Here is a 27,301-nt window from a genome sequence, read left to right as displayed (position 1 = left end):
GTGTGCAGTTATGTGCTATCACCAGAGTAACAAGGATGTAAATACCACAGGGTACATTATGTTTTCTGGGCCACTGGTGCAGTGTCATGATTTGAGCACCAGAAACATGATGTAAATATATTGGTCTCTCACTGGCTCCCTCTGGTGGCTGCTATGGAATGTTTCTATTTTAATTTCAAGTATTTCAAATGTAATGTATTTATGGATTCAGATTCTTCATCTTTCTCTACCTGTTTATCTCTGTCCTTCCCTCCCTCTCCCTGTGTAGGGCCATGTGTATTACACCAGATAAAGAAGAGACCCAGCCTGATCCACACAAGAGCACTACTCCAACAGAGAAATCTCCAATAGAGAGCACAACTGACATGGTACACTGTCTATAATCACTAGTTGAGGTCTGATACAAGCACTCTAATCTTGGAATAGCAGTCTTTGAACTCTACTACTATGTAGTCTTATATATATATACTGCTAGTATGGGTTTCTTTTAAGTATTATTGAACAAGCAAATGTAAAGTACTGACTGTCTTGTAATTGTTTTACATGTCAGGAATGTTGAGTATTGTATGTGTTGATTGGCAGGTACAGAGTGATGAGGTCACAGAGCTTCCTGTTGAGCCTGAGCCCACCCTGCGTTCCTGCGTCAGCACAGCCAGCATGAAGGTCAAAAACATGAAGAAGTAGGTGCTCCCGTCCCCACGGAAACAGTCTATTATGGGCTGTAAAATGGGCCTCTAAACCAGGGCAGTAAAATAAAGTGCAGTAAAAGGATGGGCTGGGGCCTGGCAGAGACTGACTGGTCAACTTGCTGTCTTTGCTGGTTCACTCTCACACTACCATCTCCCCCTTCTCTCTTTCCCTGCCCTCTTCCTCTGCTCTCCTTCTCTCTTTCTCTCTGCTCTCTCTCTCATGCTCACTCCTCTCCCTCTTAGCTCTTTCTTCCTCAGTGTAACAGCCAGTAGAATACTGATGAGGTGATGCTGTTGTATTTCAGGCTGACGTTCCCCAGAGGTCATTTTCCCAGGCTGGCTGAATGTGCCCACTTCCACTATGAGACCGTTGACTTTGGCACTGTGCAGGTGAGGCCCGGCCCGGAACTGAACACACATACATTCTATGGAGAACAGAAGTTATTTGTTGCTGGCATTTTGGTAATTGTGTCTTTGACTCAATTTCATGTGTAGCTCAGTAGACATCATGGTGAATTGTTCCACAAAATACCTCATTCCCTTAATGGAAGAGAGCAGTCTGTCCTAATTATTTTAGATCATCCTGTCCTCGCCCGACCCACATTCCACTCTCCAATTTCCCATATTTGGAAAAAATACAGATGGAATAAAAATAATCTCATTCATTATGTACTTAAAGTGATACTTCGAGATACCCATAGACTTCCAGTCATTGCGTTAACGTTAGTTAGCATTGGCTCACAAAATGAAATCTAACTTCCTACATAATGGACATGGCGACATAAAAATGGTATCCATTAGTTCATCTATCTCTGGGGAATTAGATAAAGGGCCTCATTGCCAAAATCCCCAAGTATCCCTTTAATTTGAATATAAAATTGGATACGTGATAAGGCAATAGCAACATGAAATCCAATATATCAGTATATTTAAAATGTTGTTCATGAATATTTAATCCGGTGTGTGCATTAATCCACTAAATAGCATTCATTCCTGTCCGATCAGCTCAGGTTAAACCTGCAATCCTCAGCACTTGTTGGATGAAGCTGATGGTATCAGCAAGAGAAATAGTCTGATTTTTCTGGGTACACAGCATTACTGTAGGAGCATCCACAGGCGTCAGTACCATTGTAATTGAGAGAGTGAACTGTAGCAGCTTTCAGATTCCAGGAGGTGGCAGGAGAGAGCAGTTATGTGCATTGAGTTATGTTTAATACTGTAGAATGTAACAGAACATTTAACTGTATAAGATTGTTTTGTTTGCTTACCTTGCACCTGTGATATCAACCCATAGCCTCATCAGGTGGTCATTTAGGATGGCCCTATTGGTAATTTTTGATGACACTTTAACTATAGATTCATTGCCATTAGTCAGCACAGATTCCTGAGGGTTGAGAGTGAGAATTTGTTTTGCCTGTGGTGATAATTTGAATCAGTCAGGCGGAAGCGGCTGCTCACTCATTTGTGAAAGTGGCTGTTCCTTGCCTGGATAATTCCTGTGTAATTCTGTGGGCTTGACAGCAGAGAGCAGTAGTCATCTACTCTTTTGCACACTGATGCTTTTACCAGTTTCTAAACCCAGAGGCCCAACATCGTGAGACTTCCGGGAACGCTTGTGAAGCAGACAAACCAGACCGGGGTGAGAAGTGAAAAATTCTTTGGAGAAGCATTTTTTGCATATCGTCATACTACGCCATCTTTGCTTTTACCGTTGAGAGCGCCTCACTGAAGCGCCATGTTCGTAGGGTGGTATAACATGACCTATTACATGTATGTGTGTGAGCTGATGCAAGCTCAAACACCGTGCATTGTAACTATAGAATAGCTGACCTACTGTAGCTGTGGCAACTGTGATACATTAGATGTGTGGCTGGAGCGTAGCTACTGAACAGAAGTGTCTGTCTGTGACCTTGAGATCTTCCTACAGGGGAAGATGAGCTGAGCTAGGAGAGAAATATCACTCTAGGGAGAGACCAGCCATGCCTCACTCTGACACTTAGACTTCACACGCTTAACTGTTTTCTTAAAGGCCCAGTGCAGTTCAAAGCTCTGTTTTCTGGTGTTTTATATATATTTCCAGACTACGAGTGTCACGTTCTGACCATAGTTATTTTGTGTTTTCCTTGTTTTAGTGTTGGTCAGGATGTGAGCTGGGTGGGAATTCTATGTTGTGTGTCTGGTTTGTCTATTTCTATATTTGGCCTGATATGGTTCTCAATCAGAGGCAGGTGTTAGTCCTTGTCTCTGATTGGGAACCATATTTAGGTAGCCTGTTTTGTGGGTGGTTGTTTCCTGCACCAGATAGGGCTGTTTCGGTTTTCACGTTTATTGTTTTGTATCCTGTTCATGTTTGAACTATAACCACGCTGCGTTTTGGTCCGCCTCTCCTTCCCAGGAAGAACAATGAGGTTGGAATAATACTGTAAAAAAATAAATAAACTATGATAATGCCCTTTTTAGTGTAAGAGCTGTTTGAAAAGACTGACATTTCAGTCTGTTTTGGTGGGATGGAGTTTTGGCCTTTCCAGGGTGACATCACCATGTGGTTAATTAGTTCATTGGTTTGGAACTCTTTCCTATTGGGCTATTTGCCAATAACAGAGTTTTCAGTGTTCCCATCTTCACTCAGACCACTTCCAGACAGTCCTAGCTAAATTCTTGCTTGAGAATTTGCTCTTTGCTAAGAAGAAATGTGTTTCTTTTTGATGATTTTAATTAAGGTACTTAATTGCAGTTGAGTCACTAAACCTCGAGTCCAAGTCGAGTCACCAGTCCCCTGTCCTTGAGTCCGAGTCTAGTCACCAGTCCCTATGGCTGAGTCCCAGTGCTCGAGTCCTGGTCCAAGTGCTCAAGTCTAAGTCACTGGGTCTGAGTTGAACAAAAAATACTACATTAATATTGGTTTATGTGCACATAGAAAAATAAATTTTGAAAGCCAAATTGAGTTTAGACATTTGGTATTTTAGTTACTGTTTTTCTGCTCGCTTGTATTGGTGGCTTGACGCCCGTCTGTTGCTCTATTGATTTGGCTCGTATTTAGTAGAAAACAACAACTAGTGGCAGGCTGGTGGAAAGATTTTCATGGGAGCGTTGAAGTAGAGCAAAGATTTTCCTCCTGTTGCACAATGGTCATAATTGCCTGCAATATACTATAGCCTATGAAACAAATAGTCCTTCATACAGTCTCACACACATTTTATATAACGTTCAATAGTTATGTCAAATCAGTAATGTTTTAAAGGGATGAATGGTCTCTTGACGGAATTGGCTATTGCTCCTGTCAGATTGACCAGATTATTATTTGCTACTTTTTTTGTAATCGGCCACTAATATTTATGTTGTGTTATTCCAAAGTGAAAACGAAAGGGAGACTGGTGACAGTGGGAGGGTAGAGCGAGATGACAAATTCAAATACAAACTACTTTTCAATACTCAAGGGGAGAGTGGAAAGACAATAGCTGTACGTTTTTTTAACTTTTAAACTCAATAGAATTGTTTTTAATTTCGTAAAGCAGTTTGTTTCTTAACCATGCAAAGCTAAATAGTAGGCTGGCGACTGGTCTGATTTTAGTTTTTATTAGGATCTCTTTTAGTCCCCATTTGGACTAATCTTCCAAGAGTCCTTTCACATATAACACACTATTACAAACATACATAATATACTAGCATAATGACCCAATAAATACTCAAATCTAAAAACATATTGATTCTTCATCTACTATAGTCCCACAACATTTCTATATACTATATTTAAAATTGTTTTTAAATAATGTTTAAACTTATATTGAAAGGTTTCTAGTTTGCTCAGTTAATTTATTCCATTTCTTTATTGCTCTAAATCGAAATGTTCTTTTGCCATTTTTTTTCTGTCTGGATAATGCATAGATGGACAATCTATTCCTAGTATTTACAGAATGTCTGTCTCTTACCAACTGAATACCATTGTGAATAGAACTTGGCCGTTTTAAATGATGCATATTATAAAATAAGCATGTTTTTTTCAATTATCTTGTCGATTGATGACCAACCAAGAACACTGCGCATGACTGCAACAGAAGAACCATATCTCCGCCTTAAAACAATCCTTGCTGCTTTATTCTGTGCATTCTGCAGCCTCCTAACTTCACTAGATGATGCATTTCCCCAGACCACCGAACAATAGTTCACTTGACTCTCAACCAATGCCTGTGTTATTTGCTGAAGGATTTTCCCTGGTAAATATTTAGCTATCCTTCTGATTATGCATGCTGTTTTAATATTTTTTTTTACATAGATTAGTTACAGTGCCTTGCGAAAGTATTCGGCCCCCTTGAACTTTGCGACCTTTTGCCACATTTCAGGCTTCAAACATAAAGATATAAAACTGTATTTTTTTGTGAAGAATCAACAACAAGTGGGACACAATCATGAAGTGGAACGACATTTATTGGATATTTCAAACTTTTTGAACAAATCAAAAACTGAAAAATTGGGCGTGCAAAATTATTCAGCCCCCTTAAGTTAATACTTTGTAGTGCCACCTTTTGCTGCGTTTACAGCTGTAAGTCGCTTGGGGTATGTCTCTATCAGTTTTGCACATCGAGAGACTGACATTTTTTCCCATTCCTCCTTGCAAAACAGCTCGAGCTCAGTGAGGTTGGATGGAGAGCATTTGTGAACAGCAGTTTTCAGTTCTTTCCACAGATTCTCGATTGGATTCAGGTCTGGACTTTGACTTGGCAATTCTAACACCTGGATATGTTTATTTTTGAACCATTACATTGTAGATTTTGCTTTATGTTTTGGATCATTGTCTTGTTGGAAGACAAATCTCCGTCCCAGTCTCAGGTCTTTTGCAGACTCCATCAGGTTTTCTTCCAGAATGGTCCTGTATTTGGCACCATCAATCTTCCCATCAATTTTAACCATCTTCCCTGTCCCTGCTGAAGAAAAGCAGTCCCAAACCATGATGCTGCCACCACCATGTTTGACAGTGGTGATGGTGTGTTCAGGGTGATGAGCTGTGTTGCTTTTACGCCAAACATAACATTTTGCATTGTTGCCAAAAAGTTCAATTTTGGTTTCATCTGACCAGAGCACCTTCTTCCACATGTTTGGTGTGTCTCCCAGGTGGCTTGTGGCAAACTTTAAACGACACTTTTTATGGATATGTTTAAGAAATGGCTTTCTTCTTGCCACTCTTCCATAAAGGCCAGATTTGTGCAATATACAACTGATTGTTGTCCTATGGACAGAGTCTCCCACCTCAGCTGTAGATCTCTGCAGTTCATCCAGAGTGATCATGGGCCTCTTGGCTGCATCTCTGATCAGTCTTCTCCTTGTATGAGCTGAAAGTTTAGAGGGACAACCAGGTCTTGGTAGATTTGCAGTGGTCTGATACTCCTTCCATTTCAATATTATCGCTTGCACAGTGCTCCTTGGGATGTTTAAAGCTTGGGAAATCTTTTTGTATCCAAATCCGGCTTTAAACTTCTTCACAACAGTATCTCGGACCTGCCTGGTGTTTCCTTGTTCTTCATGATGCTCTCTGCGCTTTTAACGGACCTCTGAGACTATCACAGTGCAGGTGCATTTATACGGAGACTTGATTACACACAGGTGGATTGTATTTATCATCATTAGTCATTTAGGTCAACATTGGATCATTCAGAGATCCTCACTGAACTTCTGGAGAGAGTTTGCTGCACTGAAATTAAAGGGGCTGAATAATTTTGCACGCCCAATTTTTCAGTTTTTGATTTGTTAAAAAAGTTTGAAATATCCAATAAATGTCGTTCCACTTCATGATTGTGTCCCACTTGTTGTTGATTCTTCACAAAAAAAATACAGTTTTATATCTTTATGTTTGAAGCCTGAAATGTGGCAAAAGGTCGCAAAGTTCAAGGGGGCCGAATACTTTCGCAAGGCACTGTATTTGAGACGACCATGATAAGCAGTTGTCTAGCTGCACTCCCAGTAGTTTGGTTTCCGCCACTTCTTCAATTTGTACTCCTCCCATACTTAATTGTATCCCATGCTGTTTTGGCCTTTTCCTAGTTGATCAGACCAACATAACTTTGGTTTTCTTGGTGTTTAAAGCAAGTTTGTTTTGGCAAACCCCTTTCCTGATAATCTCCAAATCTCCTTGTAAAGCTTGCTGTACCTGTTGAACCGATTGTCTTGCTGCATAAATTGTAGTATCATCTGCAAATACAGTAGCTTGAGTTTCAACCAAGGCATAAGGAAGGTCGTTGGTGTATATTAAGTAGAGACTGGTGAATACGGGGAAGCAAGAGTCGCTTGCGCGATGTGAATGATTGGAGGCGAAGCCAGAGTGGAGCCTGCCTTCTTGTCTGCCCACACTCATCGCTTGCTCCCCCGCATCTCACCAGCTGATGTAGGCTGCGTGCGCCAGTGTGGTGCGCCATTCCCATGGCTAGCTAGAGGACAGAACCCTCACTGCTCTGCGCACCCAGTGCTGCAAATATTCTGCTTATTTTAGTAGCCAATCAAGTCAAGGTGCAAATACATGTCACAGGAAGGTGAGTCCAAGTCAATGGTCGAGTAGAAGTCGAGTCACAAGTCATGAAAATTGGGAGTCAAGTTCCAGTCCTGGACTCGAGTACTACACTGCTTAATTGTTACTCAAAAATGATTTGATATTGAGATAAAAACAGCAGCATTGGACCTTTAACTGCTGTTATAGTGTTATAAGTTACATGCTGACTTCACCCTAAGAGGGTGGTCTGACAGATTAGAGGGAGTGTCAAAACATTGTCCCTGTGGTGGGTCTCATGACTCATGTCCTCATCCTAGAAATCACACACAGGACCAGAAGGGATATGACAGATCAGGTCTCAGGCAGAATGACAACATGTGGACAGCAGCCTCTGAAACAAATACAGAGGACTAGGTCGATTCTGCCCGAGATTACTTCCATCTCTACAGAAGCATCATTTGAAATGGAAATGCCTGGGTGGTCTGTTTCCTCCTGCACCTCTCTCTGTGTCAGGCTTACGTATGGTTATGCACTAACTGCTTTGGTTTAGCCTATATACACTGTAGAGCTCCTTTGTCACGAGAGGATGAGGAAAGTTAGAGGGAGGGAAGGAAGGAGAGTGGGAGGGAGATTGAGATGAGGGAATGGGAGGGACCAAGGGAGAGAGAAACATCGGGATGCTTCCCCTATTTCTATTCTCTGCTATTAAGGTGTAATTAAACAGTGAAAGCATGTTGTGGATCCACCTCATGGCGAAGGACAGACTGAAGGGGAGCATTTTGATTTAACCTAAGGGACAGATGAAAGCAACCAGCATCTGTTTAACGCTGCTCAATCCAGAGGCAACTCCACTCTTTTCCTCTGTCCTAAATCCACCAGCCAGTGGTAGGAAGCTACGGGTTCAGCTTAGTGACTTCTATCTGGAGACACAGGACTGCAGTTGAACGCTGTCTGGGAGACATCCAGCTGTGTTGTAACCTGACTTAAAAGCTGAGGACTAGTTAAAAGTCTGCACTGGCAGGTACCAGTATGCGATTGTGTATTCATTTCTGTTTCTGGGTCCAGATGTGTGTATTAATAGTTAATGACTGCAGGCATGTTTCTATTTAGGGATTTGTGCTGCGCCGTGTGAGGTTGTCAGTTTTAGTTGCTTGGCTAAAATGCGTTGGTAAAAAGAGTTGGGGGATAGAAAGAGCGTAAAGAAAACATAAGACATGCACTAAATTTACTCAGTTTAGTTTGCAGTGTTAAATGACTCCGCTGCATGTGACTGTGTTTCTCTGTCCAGACATCCTCTTGACATATTGTTAATCATCATTGATTCATGTTTGTTGTCTTATCATGCTAACCGTCCATATTTCCATCTACATGACCGTAGTTAATGTTGTTTAATTCACTCATTGACTAATGATTATTCTTCCAGCCTGTATTAATAGTTGACATCCTCCAAACAATAGACTATTTTCTTTTCTATTTCAAGTGTTTGCTTTGTGATAAGGTATTTTGCATGAAGGAGCTGTGGTTTACCATGTTATTGAGCAGTGATGGGTAACTAGGTCATATTGTGTTGGGTAACTCGAGTATCTACATTAGCTGTTCACTCTTCTAAATAACCAAAACCTCCCCTGCCTCGCAGGCCTTTGAAGTTATGCCTGTATTTGATATCATTGTATTCCCCTTACTATTCCTGAGGCTTTGATCTCCTCTTGGTATAGGAGTTTATGGAGTTATATGGGACGGAGGGAGGGGGGTGGGGTTCTTGGTACATTTCCATAGCCTCTCAAACGCTGAAGGGGTTCTCAATTGCTTAAATATTATTAATATACTGCATTATTTTTTGGGTTGAAAAACATGTCAAGGGCTCAGTGTCACGGTGTTAAATGCACATTCGTACTTTCTTAACCTCTCACAACAGCCAGTGCAATTGCAGGGTGCCAAATTCAAAACAGAAATCCCATCATTAAAATTCCTCAAACATACAAGCATTATACACCATTTTAAAGATAAACATCTTGTAAATCCAATCACAGTGCCCAATTTAAAAAAGGCTTTACAGAGAAAGCACCTAGTCACAGAAAAGCATACAGCCATTTTCCAGCCAAGGAGAGGGCTCACAAAAGTCAGAAATAGCGATTAAATTAATCACTAACCTTTGATCTTCAACAGGTGGCACTCACATGACTTTGTTACACAATAAATGTGTGTTTTGTTCGATAAAGTTAATCTTTATGTCCAAAAATTGCAGTTGAAATTGGCGCGTTATGTACAGTAATCGTTGTCTCAAACAAACATCCGGTGAAAATGCAGAGAGCCACATCAAATTACAGAAATACTCATCATAAACATTGATGAAAGATACAAGTGTTTAACATACATTTAAAGATAAACTTCTCCTTAATGCAACCGCTGTGTCAGATTTTTAAAAGGATTTACGGCGAAAGCACACGACGCGATTATGTTAGGTCAGCACCTAGCCACAAAAACCATACAGCCATTTTCCAACCAAGGAGAGGTGTCACAAAAGTCAGAAATAGCGTTAAAATGAATCACTTACCTTTGTTGATCTTCATCTGGTGGCACTCCCAGGTCTCCATGTTAGACAAATGTTTGTTTTGTTCGATAATGTCCCTCTTTAGTGCGTTTAGTTCAGGAATCCAAAGGCACAATGCGCGCTCTCAACTGTCACGAACCGGCTCAAAGCCCGTAACAAATGGAGACAACGTGGAGATAAGGAGTAACAAAATATATATTTAACTAAAGCAACTAAGGAAAATATACAATGGTGTGTGTAATCAGTAATCAGTAGTGTAAGTGAGTGTTTGCATGCATGAATGTGATAATGCAGGGTGTTGAAAGGTGCCAAAGCAAACAAACAAACGCCACCAAGAACCACAACACAATCTACAAAGGTGTCTGCATGGAGAGAGTCTCTTCCATGAATGTGGAAGAGGTCTATTTATCCTGGGAGACACCTGGCCCAGGTGTTTCCCATGAAGCTGACGACCCTCCCAACTCCGCCCACCGGCATCCTAATAAAGAAACAAGAACAAAGACAGAATACGGCAGACAGTGGGAGGGTCGTCACATTCCCCCCCATAAAACCGGGGACCAACAAGGGTCCCGGAACAACGACACAGCCTCTGCGTCCCAAATTGACACAGCCTCTGCGTCCCAAGTTGACACAGCCTCTGCGTCCCAAGTTGACACAGCCTCTGCGTCCCAAGTTGACACAGCCTCTGCGTCCCAAGTTGACACAGCCTCTGCGTCCCAAGTTGATGAGGGGTTATGTGTTCACACCTCCACCTGCACCAACCAACCTCCTCCCCAGACCTCAGCAACCTTTGCGTATAGGAAGCAATATTTAAGTGGAAAGAAGAACACAAGACCAGGAGGGAACAGACAGGAAAGATTGAACATGACAACCCCAACCAATGGTCAGTCACGTAAACATTCAGGAACATGGCACAAAAGACCACAACAGCTACAAACTCCAACGAAAAGAACATCAGGGTCCTTCTTAATTTTTACAACTCCCAACGATTCATAGTCACTTCCAACGATTCATAGTCACTTCCAACGAAACAGAATTTCACTAATTTCAATCATTTAACCTTGTGTTCAGCGATCTTCAACAGCTGTTCTTTAGTACATAATTCTAACAGTTCCTCTGATGGAAAGCGAATGAACATGTCTACATGAGACACCATTGTCATAAGTAAATAATCTTGCACAACCCCTCTGCTGAGCACATCAGACCACAACCAGAGAAATGACAATCACCCTGAGCACCACAGAAGAGAGATGAGTTATTGTAGGTTTTGGTGAAGCTCCGCATCTCAACCCTAGTCTTCGTGCAGATTTGCGGTGGGTATTTACGCACTGTAGCCCGCTGGCAAGGAAATAGAACTCCCCAGCATGCTGGCAAATTCCACCAAGCCACGGATGTGCCCCCGAGACAACTGCTCAGTCCACAGACACCACACAAAAACAACAAATATTAACCATGCCCAACATTTTCCAAAAAATGAAACATGTCGCTAAGCCTGTCAGGGGAAAAAGGCTATGGCGCCAGGTAGCAAATTCCACTACCCTACCCAAATCTCCCACCGAGGTACACAGCCGATTACTCACCTCAGACTGACGTCCCAACAGAAAGTAGAACAAACGTTTCCAGGCTAGGCAGGGCCTAGAAACTAACCATTATCTCTCTCTCCAACACAGCACACAAAAGGCAACCAATACTGGGCCTATCACACTCAAACACAATATGCAAACCAAACACGTACCTCCACGGTCTCCCAAACCAATAGTTCAAATATCCCGGATGAGCCCCCACTTGTCACGAACCGGCTCAAAGCCCGTAACAAAGGGAGACAACGTGGAGATAAGGAGTAACAAAATACATATTTATTAACTAAAGTAACTAAGGAAAATATACAATGATATGTGTAATCAGTAGTGTAAGTGAGTGTTTTGCATGCATGAATGTGATAATGCAGGGTGTTGAAAGGTGCCAAAACAAACAAACAAACAAACAAACAAACAAACAAACAAACAAACACCACCACCAAGAACCACAACGCACTCTACAAAGGTGTCTGCATGGAGAGTCTCTTCCATGAATGTGGAAGAGGTCTATTTATCCTGGGAGACACCTGGCCCAGGTGTTTCCCATGAAGCTGACGACCCTCCCAACTCCGCCCACCGGCATCCTAATAAAGAAACAAGAACAAAGACAGAATACGGCAGACAGAGTGGGAGGGTCGTCACACAACATCAAGACGAAAAGTCAAAAAAGTACAATAAAAGTTAGTATCAACATGTCAAACGATGTTTTAAATCAATCATCAGGTTGTTTTTGTCATAAATATTCAGTAATATTTCAACCGGACAAAAGCTTCGTCAATAGAAAAGGAAAAACATGAAAGGCACGGTCCCGGTCACGCGCAGGACAAATTGCTGGAAATTTCCACTGGCCTCTCATTGAAAGTGCTGTATCTCCCTCATTTTTCAGAGTAAAAGCCTGAAACAATGCCTAAAGACTGGTCACATGTAGAGGAAGCCATAGATCTTGTGAACTGGGTCCTAAGTCTTTGTATGGTGGATAAGCTTTCAATGGAAAAACAGCCTTTCAAAATAATAGTACTTCCTGGTTGGATTTTCCTTAGGTTTTCCCCTGCCATATCAGTTCTGTTATACTCACAGACATTATTTTAACAGTTTTAGAGTGTTATCTATCCAAATCTACTAATTATATGCATATCCTAGATCCTGGGCCTGAGTAGCAGGCAGTTTAATTTGGGCATGCTTTTCATCCAAAATTCCGAATGCTGTCCCCTACCCTAGTGAAGTTAAGAGTTTTTTCTTATTGTACATGAAGTCAGCAGCTCTCAAGTCCAAAGGACCTCAACACATTTTTTAAAGGGGCTTCTTCTTTTTGATATATTATGTAGATAATACAATTAGATTTGAGATGTTTCTGGTCATGACAAACTAACCAATTTCTAACCATGATAGTGTTACCCAGTTGGCTCTACTGTCCATTACTGATAGAGTTTGGAGAGTGAGCTAAGTGACCGAACATGAATTTGGTGTGTGTTTTACTTTCACACTAGTTCAGAAACAGAAACAGAGGTTGCTGTATTAAACTCCTGCATTATTTAGAGTGTGGTGTCCCTCACTATGTAAATCTCTCTGTACCCATTCCCCTGCAGCTGTCCTTTGCAGAGGAGCAGACTGAGGGGAAGAAGGCTGGTCTGGACTCCAAGGAGCCACTCTTCGTGGTTCAGATCTGCTGCCAGGTATAATGGAGCTTGAGGGCTAGGCCCTAGTTTCTGACCCATAGAACATTTTATCTGAAGCATGATACTCATATCTAAGGGGGTAGGATAATCCAGTGCTTCTCAACCCTCTCCTTGGGACCCCCAGACGTTTCACAATTTAGTTGTAGCCATGAACTAGCACACCTGATTCAAGTAGTCGAGGGCTTGATGATTAGTTGAACAAGGTTTGCTAGCGCTGTACTAGATCAAAAACATGGAATGGCTACGGGTCCAGGAGGAGAGGTTTGAGACAGGCTGGGATAATCCATTTTGTACAGTAGCTTTATCCTAAATTACTTCACCCATTTCAGGCTCACTGTCTCTGTTTGTGTCTCAGAGTCTGAGCTGGCTGGTGAAGCGCTCCTATGAAGACTTCCGTGTGCTGGACAAACACCTCCACCTTTGTATCTATGACAGACGCTTTTCTAAACTCACTGAGCTGCCCCGCATTGACTCTCTGAAGGACACAGTAGAGGTAGAGGTCAGTCAACAGGACTTAATCTTACTACTGGCAATATTATACTATCTGCTGTGAATGAGACCGGTTGTATCCCAAATTACACCCCATTCCCTAAATAGTGTACTACTTTTGAACAGTGCACAGGAAACTAGTGGACTAATTAGGGAATCGAGTGCCATTAGGGACACTTCCACAGTCATAGTTACATTACATCAGGTATCTCCCCTGGCTTTGCATTCAACCTAACTCATTCCCGCCGGCTCTATTCTCCTCAGGAAATAACCAAGATGTTGGCAGCCTACCTGTCCCGTCTCTCAGCCATCGCTGACAACAAGATCAACTGTGGTCCAGTGCTGACATGGATGGAGGTGAGCTACTCATGTTTCTCTTTATTCAATTAGACTTCTTGCAGAATGACATTTTCCATAGATAGTAATATATCAATTTGCTGTCTTTGCTAAACTCCGTTATGTCATTTTGTACTCCATCAGCCTGTGTTTTTGTCTCTCAGATTGATAACAAGGGCAACCACATGCTGGTAGCTGAGGAGTCCTCCATCAATGTTCCTGCCATCGCCGCGGCCCACGTCATCAAACGCTACATTGCCCAGGCCACAGACGAGTTGACCTTTGAGGTGACCCGTCTGGGCATCTTGTGATAGGACAGGAAAGGGGAGAGGTTTAGGGAACAGTGGGAAGATATGGGGATACATTCACTAGGGTATTTGTACACGTTCTGCCGTGGTTGTTTATGTTTTTAAACCCACTCAAACTACTATACTCTCTGTTGTCTTTTCTGTGTCGTCCCTGTTCTAGGTAGGGGACATTGTGTCAGTTATTGACATGCCTCCTAAAGAGGACACTGGTTGGTGGAGAGGGAAGCATGGTTTTCAGGTAAAACCCCTCAAATAAGTCTGACTCAAACAGCTTTGTCTTTCACTTCATAATAGTGACCCATTTTCTGCATCCCACACCCTACTGTACATGGAGGTTACTATCACTTACTCTTCCTTAGATCGTATCTGGTGCATAAACAGCGCGGGAGAGTTACGATTCCTCCTTCTGTTTCTCTCTGTGCAGGTTGGCTTCTTCCCCTGTGACTGTGTGGAGCTGATCAGTGACAGGGTTCCCCCCTGTGTGTCCAGCTCTGTGCCAAAACCAGGTACTGTGGCCTGTTTTACAGCAACAATACGTTGTTCTCCCTCTTCTCCATGATGCATGTATAACTGACTGGAGGTGACTCTTAAAGCGTGCCTGAATCAATGAGGCGTGTGTGCTTGTGTGCTTGTGCGTGTGTGTGTGTATACAGTGCATTTGGGAAGTGTTCAGACCTTCAGACCACTTTTTACACATTTTGTTACATTAGTCTTATTCTAAAATGGATTAAATTAAATGTTTTCCTCATCAACCTACACACAATACCCCATAATGACAAAGTGAAAACATATATATATATATTTTATGTATATATTTTTTTAATGATACCTTATTTACATAAGTATTCAGACCTTTTGCTATGAGACTCAGGTGCGTCCTGTATCCATTGATCATCCTTGATGTTTCTACAACTGGATTGGAGTCCAACTGTGGTAAAATCAATTGATTGGACATGATTTGGAAAGTCACACACCTGTCTAGATAAGTTCTCACAGTTGACAGTGCATGTCAGAGCAGAAACCAAGCCATGAGGTCGAAGGAATTTTCCGTAGAGCTCCGAGACAGGATTGTGTCAAGGCACAGATCTGGGGAAGGGTACCAAAAAATGTCTGCAGCATTCAAGGCCCCGAGAACAAAGTGATCTCCATAATTCTTAAATGGAAGAAGTTTAGAACCACCAAGACTTCCTAGAGCTGGCCGTACGGCCAAACTGAGCAATCGGGAGAGAAGGGCCTTGGTCAGGGAGGTGACCAAGAACCCGATGGTCACAATGACAGAGCTCCAGAGTTCCTCTGTGGAGATGGTTGTCCTTCTGGAAGGTTATCCCATCTCTGCAGCACTCCTCCAATCAGACCTTTATGGTAGAGTGGCCATACGGAAGCTACACCTCAGTAAAAGGAGTAACAGCCAGCTTGGAGTTTGCCAAAAGGCACCTAAAGACTCTGACCATGAGAAACAAGATTCTCTGGTCTGATGGAACCAGATTGAACTCATATGTGTTATTTCATAGTTTTAATGTCTTCACTATTATTCTACAATGTAGAAAATAGTATAAATAAAGAGAAATCCTTGAATGAGGAGGTGTGTCTAAATCTTTTTTTGCTTTGTCATTATGGGGTTTTGTGTGTAGATTGAGGGGGGGGGAAACAATGTAATCCATTTTAGAAAAGGGCTGTAACATAACAAAATGTGGAAAAAGTGAAGGGGTCTGAATACTTTCCGAATGCACGGTATGTGTGTGTAAGTGTTATATGGGTTGACTCTGAAGAGAGGACCACTTTGGGCTTAAGTGTTTTTATTCATACTTTCAAGTGTTATCCACTGGGATTCAAATGAACAGTTATTGTTTTATTTACAACCCAAAACTACATTAGATTAATTCCGATTTTGTCCATCAGTTTGTAAGAAGCACGGAAAGCTGGTGACATTCCTGAGGAGCTTCATGAAGTCCCGTCCACCTCCCCAGAGGCTGAGGCAGCGTGGGATCCTCAGGGAGAGGGTGTTTGGCTGTGACCTGGGGGAGCACCTCCTCAACTCAGGACACGATGGTCAGTCTCCCAGCAGCCTTATCTCTCTATAGTTAGCACGGTATAGAGAATGGTAGTCTTCTCAGTCTTTGTCGTTCAAATCTTTTGGATGTTACTGTGTTGATGGTCCTTTCTCCAGTCCCCCAGGTGATCAAATGCTGTACTGAGTTCATTGAGAGACATGGTGTCGTGGATGGGATGTACAGACTCTCTGGGATCTCCTCCAACATCCAGAAACTGAGGTAAACCCTTGCTTCACGTAGCATTACATAATTTACAACGTCTTTGAAAAAGATTGAGATTCAATCATCATGTCAGTACTGCTTACAGACTTTTAGCGTGTTGACCATACGTGATGGTCTGATGTTGAGCGTTAACCAGTGTCTTCTCTGTTTCCCCAGACATGAGTTTGACTCGGAGCAGATACCAGACCTCAGTAGAGATGTCTTCAAGCAGGATATCCACTCTGTAGGGTCTCTGTGTAAACTGTACTTCAGAGAGCTGCCCAACCCTCTGCTCACCTATCAGCTCTATGAGAGATTCTCAGTAAGTAGCAGAATACTGGATTGGGACTGGTACTTAGGGGAGAGATGGGGGGCTGATTGGAGAAAAAATAGTGGAGGAGATATTCTTAATAATATAGTCATCTTGTAATAAACCAAGGGACATACTGTACTAATACATAAGGGGTAGAATTCTTAATCAGAAAAAATCCTTTTAGCACAGTGGGGTTTATTGAAGATTACCGTAAACGGGGGAAACAACAGTTAAGGACAGAATGCTCCTGCTGGCCTAGTTATGAGGCTCTCTCTGTGTGGACCTCTGGTGTTCCCTCCCTCCACAGGAGGCTGTGTCTGCAGCTACTGATGAGGAGAGGCTGGTGAAGATCCACAACGTCATCCAGCAGCTTCCTCCTCCTCACTACAGGTCAGTTGGAGAACTCACAGCAAACCCAAATGGCTTCTGCAATACTGCATGTTCTGTATTCACTACAACGGTATATAAAGTCACCACTAAACTGTAGGTGTTAAAGCGCCATCTGTTGGCTAACAGAGAGCATTGACCAGTCAAAGACTTGGTATTGTAAGCTGACAGTAAAGAAGGGTGTATTCCACATGTCTGTGTTCTACCTGATCTGTAATAGTCTCTGGTCTGTGTTGTAGGACTCTGGAATTCCTCATGAGACATTTGTCCCAACTAGCCACCTTCAGCCCTATTACCAACATGCACACCAAGAACCTGGCCATCGTCTGGGCTCCCAACCTGCTTAGGTATATTGTAACATTCCAACAACCAACACTGTCATTAGTATTTACTGCGAATATACACTGTTTTGTAACTGGTTACGACTGGCCATGAAGTTGAATAGGATATAACTGTGTTTCAGATCCAAGCAGATTGAGTCGGCCTGTTTTAGTGGAACAGCAGCCTTCATGGAGGTGCGTATCCAGTCAGTGGTGGTGGAGTTCATACTGAACAACACAGAGGCACTCTTCAGCCCCAAACTCAACGCCCTCATCCGGGAGAGCACAGGTACAGCATTACCCTGGCTTAGGCAGTCATTATAGGGAAGTTGTGAGGACATTATGGGAAGTTCAAAAACATTGCTCCCTTTGCTTCCAGGTACCAGTACCCTATCCAGGCCCAAGTCTCTGCTGGTGTGCTCTCCCTCCACTAAGCTCCTGTCTCTGGAGGAAGCCCAGGCCCGTACCCAGGCCCAGCTGGGCTCCCCTGTTACTACTCCAATTCTGTCCCACAGCGAGTACATCGAGGTGGGGGAGGGACCCGGGGCACTGATGGGCAAGTTCCACACAGTCATTGAGCTCCCCACTGAGAGGTAGGTTGTTGTTGGTGCTTCTAGAAACTAGTAGCCTACAGTACGTTGTAGTTGTATAAACCATGTACAGTACCAGTCAAAAGTTTGGACACACCTACTCATTCCAGGGTTATCTTCATTTTTACTATTTTCTGTATTGCAGAATAATAGTGAAGACTTCAACTATGAAATAACACATATGGAATCATGTAATAACCAAAAAAGTGTTAACCAATAACCAAAAATATATATATATATTTTATATTTGAGATTCTTCAAAGTAGCCACCATTTGATCAATGATCAGCCTCAGAAATTGCAGCCCAAATAAATGTTTCAGAGTTCAAGTAACAGACACATCTCAACATGAACTGTTCAGAGGAGACTGCGTGAATCAGGCCTTCATGGTCGAATTGCTGCAAAGAAACCACTACTAAAGGACACCAATAAGAAGAAGAGACTTGTTTGGGCCAAGAAACCCGAGTAACGGACAATAGACTGGTGGAAATCGTTTGGTCTGAGTCCAAATTTCAGATTATTGGTTCTAACCGCTGTGGCTTTGTGAGATGCAGAGTAGCTGAACGTATGATCTCCATGTGTGGTTCTCATCGTGAAGCATGGAGGTGTGATGGTGTGTGGGTGCTTTGCTGGTGACACTGTCAGTGATTTATTTAGAATTCAAGGCACACTTTACCAGCATGGCTACCACAGCATTCTGCAGCCATACACGATCCCATTTGGTTTGCGCTTAGTGGGACAATAATTTGTTTTTCAACAGGGCAATGACCCAAAACACACTTCCAGGCTGTGTAAGGGCTATTTGACCAAGGAGACTGGTTGAATGCTGTATCCGATGATCTGGCTTCCACAATCACCTGACTTCAACCCAGAGTGAAGGAAAAGCAGCCAACAATTGCTCAGTATATGTGGGAACTCCTTCAAGACTGTTAGAAAAGCATTCCAGGTGAAGCTGGTTGAGAGATTGCCAAGAGTGCAAAGCTGTCATCAAGGCAAAGGATGGCTACTTTGAAGAATCTCAAATATAACATATTAAGATTTGTTCAACACTCTTTTTGGTTACTACATGATTCCATATGTGTTATTTCGTAGTTTTGTTGTAGAAAATAGTAAAATTAAAGTATACCCTGGAATGAGTAGGGGTGTCCAAACATTTGACTGGTACTGTATGTCTCTGATCACCCTGTACATTCCGCTTTAGTCACGGGGCATGTTGTGTTATAGTAAGAGGGCTCCTGGGAAGGTGAAGAAGTCCCCAGTGGGAAGCTGGCGTACATTCTTCCACCTGGGCAAGTCATCCTCCATGACTTCCAAACGAAAGCTGAAGCGTCACCCCAGCGAACCCAATGAGATAAAGAGCATCGCGCTGCCAGGTCAGGCCTCAACCAGCACTACACTGTCACCATCCAGTACTGTAAACAACCATAAGGACTTTCTTCACAGCCATGTTATAAAATGCCTCCCAGTCATGTCTCTGGGGTTAAATGTATGGATGTTTTTTCCACTTGGGTGATGTGACGAAGTCATGTTTTTTTTTAAAGATGTCTATTTTCAACTTCAGTTTGTACTTCCATATTATTCAGGTGGAAGAGGTGATAGTGGGACACTGCGCTCCACCAAAAGTGAAGAATCTCTCACCTCTTTGCACAATGTGGAAGGTAAACATGCCCCCAGTCACACTTTCAATCCTGTCAGTACCCGTGTTTCATAATACTTGATAAACAAGTTTAGAGTAATAATTTGTTTGTTACCTTTATTTTTATGTTGTCTGTTTAAGTCTGCCTCTGAACAGTAATGCATACTGTTTGTATATTTGTTGTAGGGGAGCCCCAGATGTACCGCCCCCCTAGACCACGCTCTACCAGCGATGCCCTCTCCACCGCATTCAGGGATGACCTGTGTGATGCCAGGGACAAAGGCGACCGCTACCACAAACAGGCCAAGGAGGGCCATAATGGTGCTGATGGTCCTGTCTATGACCCAGCTGGTGTGTCCTCTGCACATCAGGAGGATGACCTTGACCTCTGTCTTCCAGCCCCTGGTATGGCCTTTCTGGACTTTGACCCCATGTCCTTCCAGTGCAGCCCACTGAGCCCACCAACAGCTAAATCCGCTCCTCAACGCAAAGCAAGCGTCAACTGGAGGAAGAATGTCAGGGGTTCCAGTGAATCAGAGCCCATCTCTTCATCCCTCAAAGTCCTCAGTAACTCCCAGTCCCCTGACGTCACCCCAGTCCATAGGAAAAGAGGGGAGAAAAAGAAAGTGGCTCAGGTCGTCTCCCCCAAACTCAGACGGAGGTCCTCTACGTCCCCCCCTGTGGTTGAAACAGATGTGCACACTGTGTGTATCTCTGCCCCACGCTGTGTCTCAGACACCCAGGGTGGTGAGTCCTCCTCCCCTCCACCTCTGGATCTGTGTGAGGCCCAACTAGTGAGTGGGGAGGAGAGTGAGGCCAGGGCTCCCTGCCGGCTCCCCAGCCCTCCAAGCTTCACATCAACTTTCACAGACAGCCTGGCTTCACAAAACCCTCAGGATCCAGGTCAGTGGCACATTAAAAACAAATTACATTTTTGTTCATTTTATTTGTAAAGTTTTTTTTTAAATCTACAGTTTATCACTAATGTGTACAGTTCTTATTGTGTTCCGTTGTTAGCTGAAGTTCTTATGGTATTATTCTATGTGTTGTCCCCTCATGTCTGATCACAGCGTTGTTTGTCCTGTCATACTGTAGCAGCATTGTTTGTCTTATGCCTCCCCAGGAACAGATAGGCTTGTGAATTCAGTGTCTGTCCTCCCTCCTCACCCTCCGTTGACGATGGCTGCCCGCAGGCTGGCCCTGGCCCTGGCTGAGTCTGCCCAGAAGGCCACTCTGACCTCCCAGAGGAGGAGCACCCAGAGCTACCCTCTCCATAGACAGGACACCCCCCATCCCCTGGACAGACCCCCACGGCCCTCTGTTCTCCACCTCCAACCCTGCTCTAATGATTACGGCGACCTCAAGGTCTCTTCTCCATCCCCCCTCTTACCCTTGGCTGGTACATCAGTTGAGAGTCCTTGTGGCCGTTTCCCTAGCCATGCGAGAAAACAGGCCCCTGAGGGACAAGTGTCTATGAGTAACTTCACTCCCACTGCCAGTCCCTTAGAAGCTGGAGCTCTACTGCAAGGCAGCACAGAGGTGAGGGACCAGAGAGGAGGGAGAGACAGGCCCCTGGGAGCTGTGAGACCTGTTCACCCTCAGACGGTTTCCTCCTTGTATCTCAGTGGTAGGGTCTCCCCTCCCTTTCAATCAGTCTGCTCCATTCAGAGCCCGTTAGCCGCCGCTGTCCTCGCTAACACTGACTCTGTCAATGCCTATAACTATCGGACTGTTCTGGCTGAGGCGTCCATGCCAGGGTCTGTGGAGGAGATCCCTTCATGTCCTCCTCTGCCGTCCTTAGTCCATCAGTACAGCTCTGATGAAGAGAGAGCTATGAGGGAGGCTGAAGATGTGTACAGACATCATCGGGTCAATCCAGCAGGACAGGTATCTGGACCTCACCATCTTCGGCCTGGCTGTCTCCCTCCCCACCTGGCAGGGCCCAAAAGCATGTACAAACCCACGTCTGACAGCTGCTACAGCACTTTAGGCCTCCGGCACCACCCATCTTCCTCCCCCCAGTACAGAGGTCAACCCCAACCCAGGGAGGAGCACAGCTCCAGCGGCCACCACAGATCCAGGGGACAATGGCAGAGGACTGAGGAGAGAGCCCCGGGGTATCCGGTCATCCGCAGGGCACGCTCCTTCCATGCCCAGCAACCTAGTTGTGTTCAACCGGCAGAAACTGAAGTCCTACCCCCAGACATCTTGTTCTATGTCCAACGTCCAGCTGTCCAAGAAAAGGAGTGTCAGAGGCTAGTCCAGTCAGGTGTCCAACCCCTGCAGCCGTACTTTGAGAATGGACGCGTTCAGTACCGCTACAGCTCCTATTCAGACGCAGCGCCTCTAGAGGAGTCTTACTACTATGTGGACCCTTACAGGACGAGCCGTATCCGACACAGTCAGTCATACACCATGCGCTCTACTAGGGATAGTGGACATCCTGGCTACCACTATCGCCCTTCAAACAACATCCCACCTGCAAAAAGAGAACTCTTCTTGGAGAGTAGGGATCTAGAGCGAGTCATTTACGAGTCCTGGGACCACCCAGAGGGTTGTGACAGACTAGTCTATCATCCAATCAGGCAAGAGAATAGAGCCAGGCAGAGGACCCAGGGCCCTATCATGTCTCCTTATGAGAACCTGGATCATCCCATCCCACAGAGTGACATCAGGGGCAGAGATATCAGTCACACCAGAAGCAGGTCAGACCCAGGTAATGCCTGCCTGCTGGCCATCGACAGAGTGGACAGCCAACGTGAAGTACCTGCCATGTCCCCAATCTCCCCTGGCCAGCAGCTTTCAGACCCTAGTGATTACATCAGGCATCAGAGGGGTCATTGGCCAGGTGAGGAACCAGTCCCTTCCAGGAGAGAGAGTGTCTCCAGGAGAACCCAGTCCAAGCAGGGCACCTCTCAACGACATCAACCACAGCATTGCACTGTCCCCATGCTCCTAGATGTTAAGAACGTGGAGCAGGGTGAGGGTGGTCCTAATAGAGGTTGTGACCAGGACAAAGTAATGATGGGTAATGCTACTAATAACTACTCTGCCCGATTAAATCCAAGCATCCCTAGGAGACAACGATCACAGAGCATCAAAGAGCCTCGATACTACCACCATGTCAAATCACCTGTGGAACCAGATCACCCTGGGCCCTTTTCCACCCAGCCCCACAGGAGAACTCAGAGCACGAAGGCCATGCCCTCTCACTATGATAACCTGGAGGGGTACTACCCAGCTCCTAAGCCCAAACCCTCAGGGTCTAGTAAGGCCATGCCAGGGCCGTTCCCTGGCCACGGCTGCATGCCCCCACACAGCCACAGACTGCTGTCCCAGGCCCTAGGGGGCCACGGGGCCTTCCTGCAGTCAGGCCTCAAGCCGCAAGCTGGAGTCTACGCTGAGTGATTCAGTCCTCTAATCACACCAGAAGCTGAGGCCAGTTTGGCATACATCTCCAACTCAACAGATTAATGTTGATGTTTATAAAAATGGAAAAAATACATACAGATATAAACCTTCATAAACTGTTTTTTAGAAAATGTTGAGTTGACAGAAATGGGTGGGGTCATACTGTTGGTAACGTGTAGATAGCAAAGAAAGAGGTACATTATTTTCTCATTAAATACAATGGGACTGGTAACGGAGATTTTGAAAGCTTGTTTTGTGCAATGGTTTATGAAGGTTTTTTATAATTTTTATGTCCAAAGGTTAATTATAATTTAATGTCCATAAGATAATATTGTCCAGCAAACAGAAAATACCATTTTAAATATCTGCCAAATATTGTTAATCTTATGAGCAATAATATTCTAAGATATAATGTCTTATTTGGCCTACTGCCAACGTGATATTGTTTGCCTAGTTTATTTAGATCATCCTAAACATGCACTTTTTAAGAATTAGAGTAAATGAGAACCATGCGTAGAGCTCCTTGACTTTTATGTTTTGCAATTCCACTGATTCTCCACTGAAGGTGTTTAGTAACATTAGCACTTTTGGTGTTATTTAGTTCATACAATAGTGGAAGACACAGAGGACATTTCTTCAACAACACTGCTCTCACCTTCACAAAACACTCAGACATGGAAAGATTAAGGAGAAGGAGGACTGTGACCACAGTTAGGGTCCATCTGTCATCTTACCAGAATAAATCACTTCCAAATGTGTACATGTGCTGCAAATGTGAAAGTGTATGTCAATGCACTTCTCACATTAACAGGAAGCTGTGATGCTTCATGACATTGTGGTGTATTATGAGAGGACATACGTTTCTCTCTTTGTAGGGATATTTTAATGGTGTGTCATGTTTTAACTGTTGCTTTGTTCTTTTGTTATAGTTTTGTATTCATAAAATATGTTATTTCAAACCCAACCCTCTGTAAATGTGGAGATATTGCTAAGACATTTTAGTGTTGTTTTTTCATTAGAATATAAATAAAAAATAAATAATATCTATAGCATACTATGAAAAATTGTCAGAATTTATTAGATTTTTTTTTTTTTTACCATTTTGTTCATGGGAATGCACATTTAATTAAGTTATTGGTTGGAGCAAAAATGCATACTCACTGGGAATTTGCTATCTTGCAGATTCAGAGAAGTTTAGGCAGTTAGGCAGCAGAGGGCACTGCAGTATCGCAGAGAAAGTGGTTCCCTAATAATGTTTCTCTGAGATAGTGGAGATAGGACAAGTTAAAAAAAAGAAAAAAATTATAATCACTAAATCAGTTTTTCATAAAATCTCTCATTCCTTAAATGTGTAGTGGTATTACTATACACACAACAGTGACAATTTCTTTCCCAAACATGATCTAATTAGCATAGACAAAACTGACAACTTCTGAAAAGATGTAAATGCATCCTCTCCCCTTGATCTGTCATCCATATCCAAGGAAACTGCTAGTGCAAAATTAGGAATAAATCATTCAGCAAACCGGGAACATTCTCAGAACATTAGCGAACACTCAAACTAAGTTTAGTTAGGGTTTGAGCTGAGCCAGTATCTGGGCAGAGGAGACAATGAATATGACGAGATCTTCTCTGCTCAGAAAGCTACCATTCAAGTTACCATTCACCAACTTTGCAAGTGCTATGACCAGATAAGGCATATACAGTTGAAGTCGGAAGTTTACATACACCTTAGCCAAATACAGTGCCTTGCGAAAGTATTCGGCCCCCTTGAACTTTGCGACCTTTTGCCACATTTCAGGCTTCAAACATAAAGATATAAAACTGTATTTTTTTGTGAAGAATCAACAACAAGTGGGACACAATCATGAAGTGGAACGACATTTATTGGATATTTCAAACTTTTTGAACAAATCAAAAACTGAAAAATTGGGCGTGCAAAATTATTCAGCCCCCTTAAGTTAATACTTTGTAGCGCCACCTTTTGCTGCAATTACAGCTGTAAGTCGCTTGGGGTATGTCTCTATCAGTTTTGCACATCGAGAGACTGACATTTTTTCCCATTCCTCCTAGAAAAACAGCTCGAGCTCAGTGAGGTTGGATGGAGAGCATTTGTGAACAGCAGTTTTCAGTTCTTTCCACAGATTCTCGATTGGATTCAGGTCTGGACTTTGACTTGGCCATTCTAACACCTGGATATGTTTATTTTTGAACCATTCCATTGTAGATTTTGCTTTATGTTTTGGATCATTGTCTTGTTGGAAGACAAATCTCCGTCCCAGTCTCAGGTCTTTTGCAGACTCCATCAGGTTTTCTTCCAGAATGGTCCTGTATTTGGCTCCATCCATCTTCCCATCAATTTTAACCATCTTCCCTGTCCCTGCTGAAGAAAAGCAGGCCCAAATCATGATGCTGCCACCACCATGTTTGACAGTGGGGATAGTGTGTTCAGGGTGATGAGCTGTGTTGCTTTTACGCCAAACATAACGTTTTGCATTGTTGCCAAAAAGTTCAATTTTGGTTTCATCTGACCAGAGCACCTTCTTCCACATGTTTGGTGTCTCCCAGGTGGCTTGTGGCAAACTTTAAATTACACTTTTTATGGATATCTTTAAGAAATGGCTTTCTTCTTGCCACTCTTCCATAAAGGCCAGATTTGTGCAATATACGACTGATTGTTGTCCTATGGACAGAGTCTCCCACCTCAGCTGTAGATCTCTACAGTTCATCCAGAGTGAGCATGGGCCTCTTGGCTGCATCTCTGATCAGTCTTCTCCTTGTATGAGCTGAAAGTTTAGAGGGACGGCCAGGTCTTGGTAGATTTGCAGTGGTCTGATACTCCTTCCATTTCAATATTACCGCTTGCACAGTGCTCCTTGGGATGTTTAAAGCTTGGGAAATCTTTTTGTATCCAAATCCGGCTTTAAACTTCTTCACAACAGTATCTCGGACCTGCCTGGTGTGTTCCTTGTTCTTCATGACGCTCTCTGCGCTTTTAACGGACCTCTGAGACAGTGCAGGTGCATTTATACAGAGACTTGATTACACACAGGTGGATTGTATTTATCATCATTAGTCATTTAGGTCAACATTGGATCATTCAGAGATCCTCACTGAACTTCTGGAGAGAGTTTGCTGCACTGAAAGTAAAGGGGCTGAATAATTTTGCATGCCCAATTTTTCAGTTTTTGATTTGTTAGAAGAGTTTGAAATATCCAATAAATGTCGTTCCACTTCATGATTGTGTCCCACTTGTTGTTGATTCTTCACAAAAAAATACAGTTTTATATCTTTATGTTTGAAGCCTGAAATGTGGCAAAAGGTCGCAAAGTTCAAGGGGGCCGAATACTTTCGCAAGGCACTGTACATTTAAACTCAGTTTTACACAATTCCTGACATTTAATCCTAGTAAAAATTCCCTGTGTTAGGTCAGTTAGGATCACCACTTTATTTTAAGAATGTGAAATATCAGAATAACAGTAGAGTGATTTATTTCAGCTTTTATTTATTTCATCACATTCCCAGTGGGTCAGAAGTTTACATACACTCAATTAGTATTTGGTAGCATTTAAATTGTTTAACTTGGGTCAAATGTTTCGGGTAGCCTTCCACAAGCTTCCCACAATAAGTTGGGTGAATTTTGGCCCATTCATCCTGACAGAGCTGGTGTAACTGAGTCAGGTTTGTAGGCCTCCTTGCTCACACACGCTTTTTCAGTTCTGCCCACAAATGTTCTATAGGATTGTGGTCAGGACTTTGTGATGGCCACTCCAATAACTTGACTTTGTAAGTATAACTTGACTTTGTAACTTTGGAAGTATGCTTGGGGGTCATTGTCCATTTGGAAGACCCATTTGCGACCAAGCTTTAATGTCTTGAGATGTTGCTTCAATATATCCACATAATTTTCCTCCCTCATGATGCTGATCTATTTTGTGATGTGCACCAGTCCCTCCTGCAGCAAAGCACCCCCACAACATGATGCTGCCACTCCCGTACTTCACGGTTGGGATGGTATTCTTCAGCTTGCAAGCCTCCCCATTTTTCCTCCAAACTTAACGATGGTCATTATGGCCAAACAGTTCTATTTTTGTTTCATCAGACCAGAGGACATTTATCCAAAAAGTACGGTCTTTGTCCCCATGTGCAGTTGCAAACCGTAGTCTGGTTTTTTTATGACGGTTTTGGAGCAGTGGCTTCTTTCTTGTTGAGAGGCCTTTCTGGTTATGTTGATATAGGACTCATTTTACTGTGGATATAGATACATTTGTACCTGTTTCCTCCAGCAT

The 27,301-nt window shown here is 43.3% G+C and overlaps 1 protein-coding gene across 4 annotated transcripts in view; it reads left to right on the top strand.

Annotated features, from left to right (window-relative positions):
* Positions 1-24,076, top strand: part of arhgap32a (Rho GTPase activating protein 32a) — a 33,602-nt gene extending 9,526 nt beyond the window's left edge. For 2 of the 4 annotated variants that reach the window (XM_021588040.3, XM_090223612.1), the window contains 20 exons: positions 269-368; positions 583-680; positions 995-1,079; positions 12,882-12,968; positions 13,327-13,470; positions 13,725-13,817; positions 13,961-14,083; positions 14,265-14,342; positions 14,529-14,610; positions 16,004-16,153; positions 16,272-16,374; positions 16,534-16,678; positions 16,977-17,059; positions 17,296-17,403; positions 17,520-17,665; positions 17,756-17,969; positions 19,190-19,338; positions 19,549-19,623; positions 19,788-20,504; positions 20,725-24,076. In XM_021588040.3, coding sequence (XP_021443715.2) covers positions 269-368; positions 583-680; positions 995-1,079; positions 12,882-12,968; positions 13,327-13,470; positions 13,725-13,817; positions 13,961-14,083; positions 14,265-14,342; positions 14,529-14,610; positions 16,004-16,153; positions 16,272-16,374; positions 16,534-16,678; positions 16,977-17,059; positions 17,296-17,403; positions 17,520-17,665; positions 17,756-17,969; positions 19,190-19,338; positions 19,549-19,623; positions 19,788-20,504; positions 20,725-23,009 — 5,065 coding nt within the window. In that variant the 3' untranslated portion in view covers positions 23,010-24,076. The remainder of the gene's footprint in view (positions 1-268; positions 369-582; positions 681-994; positions 1,080-12,881; positions 12,969-13,326; positions 13,471-13,724; positions 13,818-13,960; positions 14,084-14,264; positions 14,343-14,528; positions 14,611-16,003; positions 16,154-16,271; positions 16,375-16,533; positions 16,679-16,976; positions 17,060-17,295; positions 17,404-17,519; positions 17,666-17,755; positions 17,970-19,189; positions 19,339-19,548; positions 19,624-19,787; positions 20,505-20,724) is intronic. The other 2 variants (XM_090223613.1, XM_090223614.1) reach the window with 1 other exon arrangement.
* The last annotated feature ends 3,225 nt before the right edge of the window (positions 24,077-27,301 follow it).

Source organism: Oncorhynchus mykiss, chromosome 27 (genome assembly GCF_057628025.1).
Source record: "Oncorhynchus mykiss isolate SJ-2025 chromosome 27, ASM5762802v1, whole genome shotgun sequence".
NCBI classification, from domain to species: Eukaryota; Metazoa; Chordata; class Actinopteri; order Salmoniformes; family Salmonidae; genus Oncorhynchus; species Oncorhynchus mykiss.
This window is presented reverse-complemented; position numbering and strand designations above follow the sequence as displayed.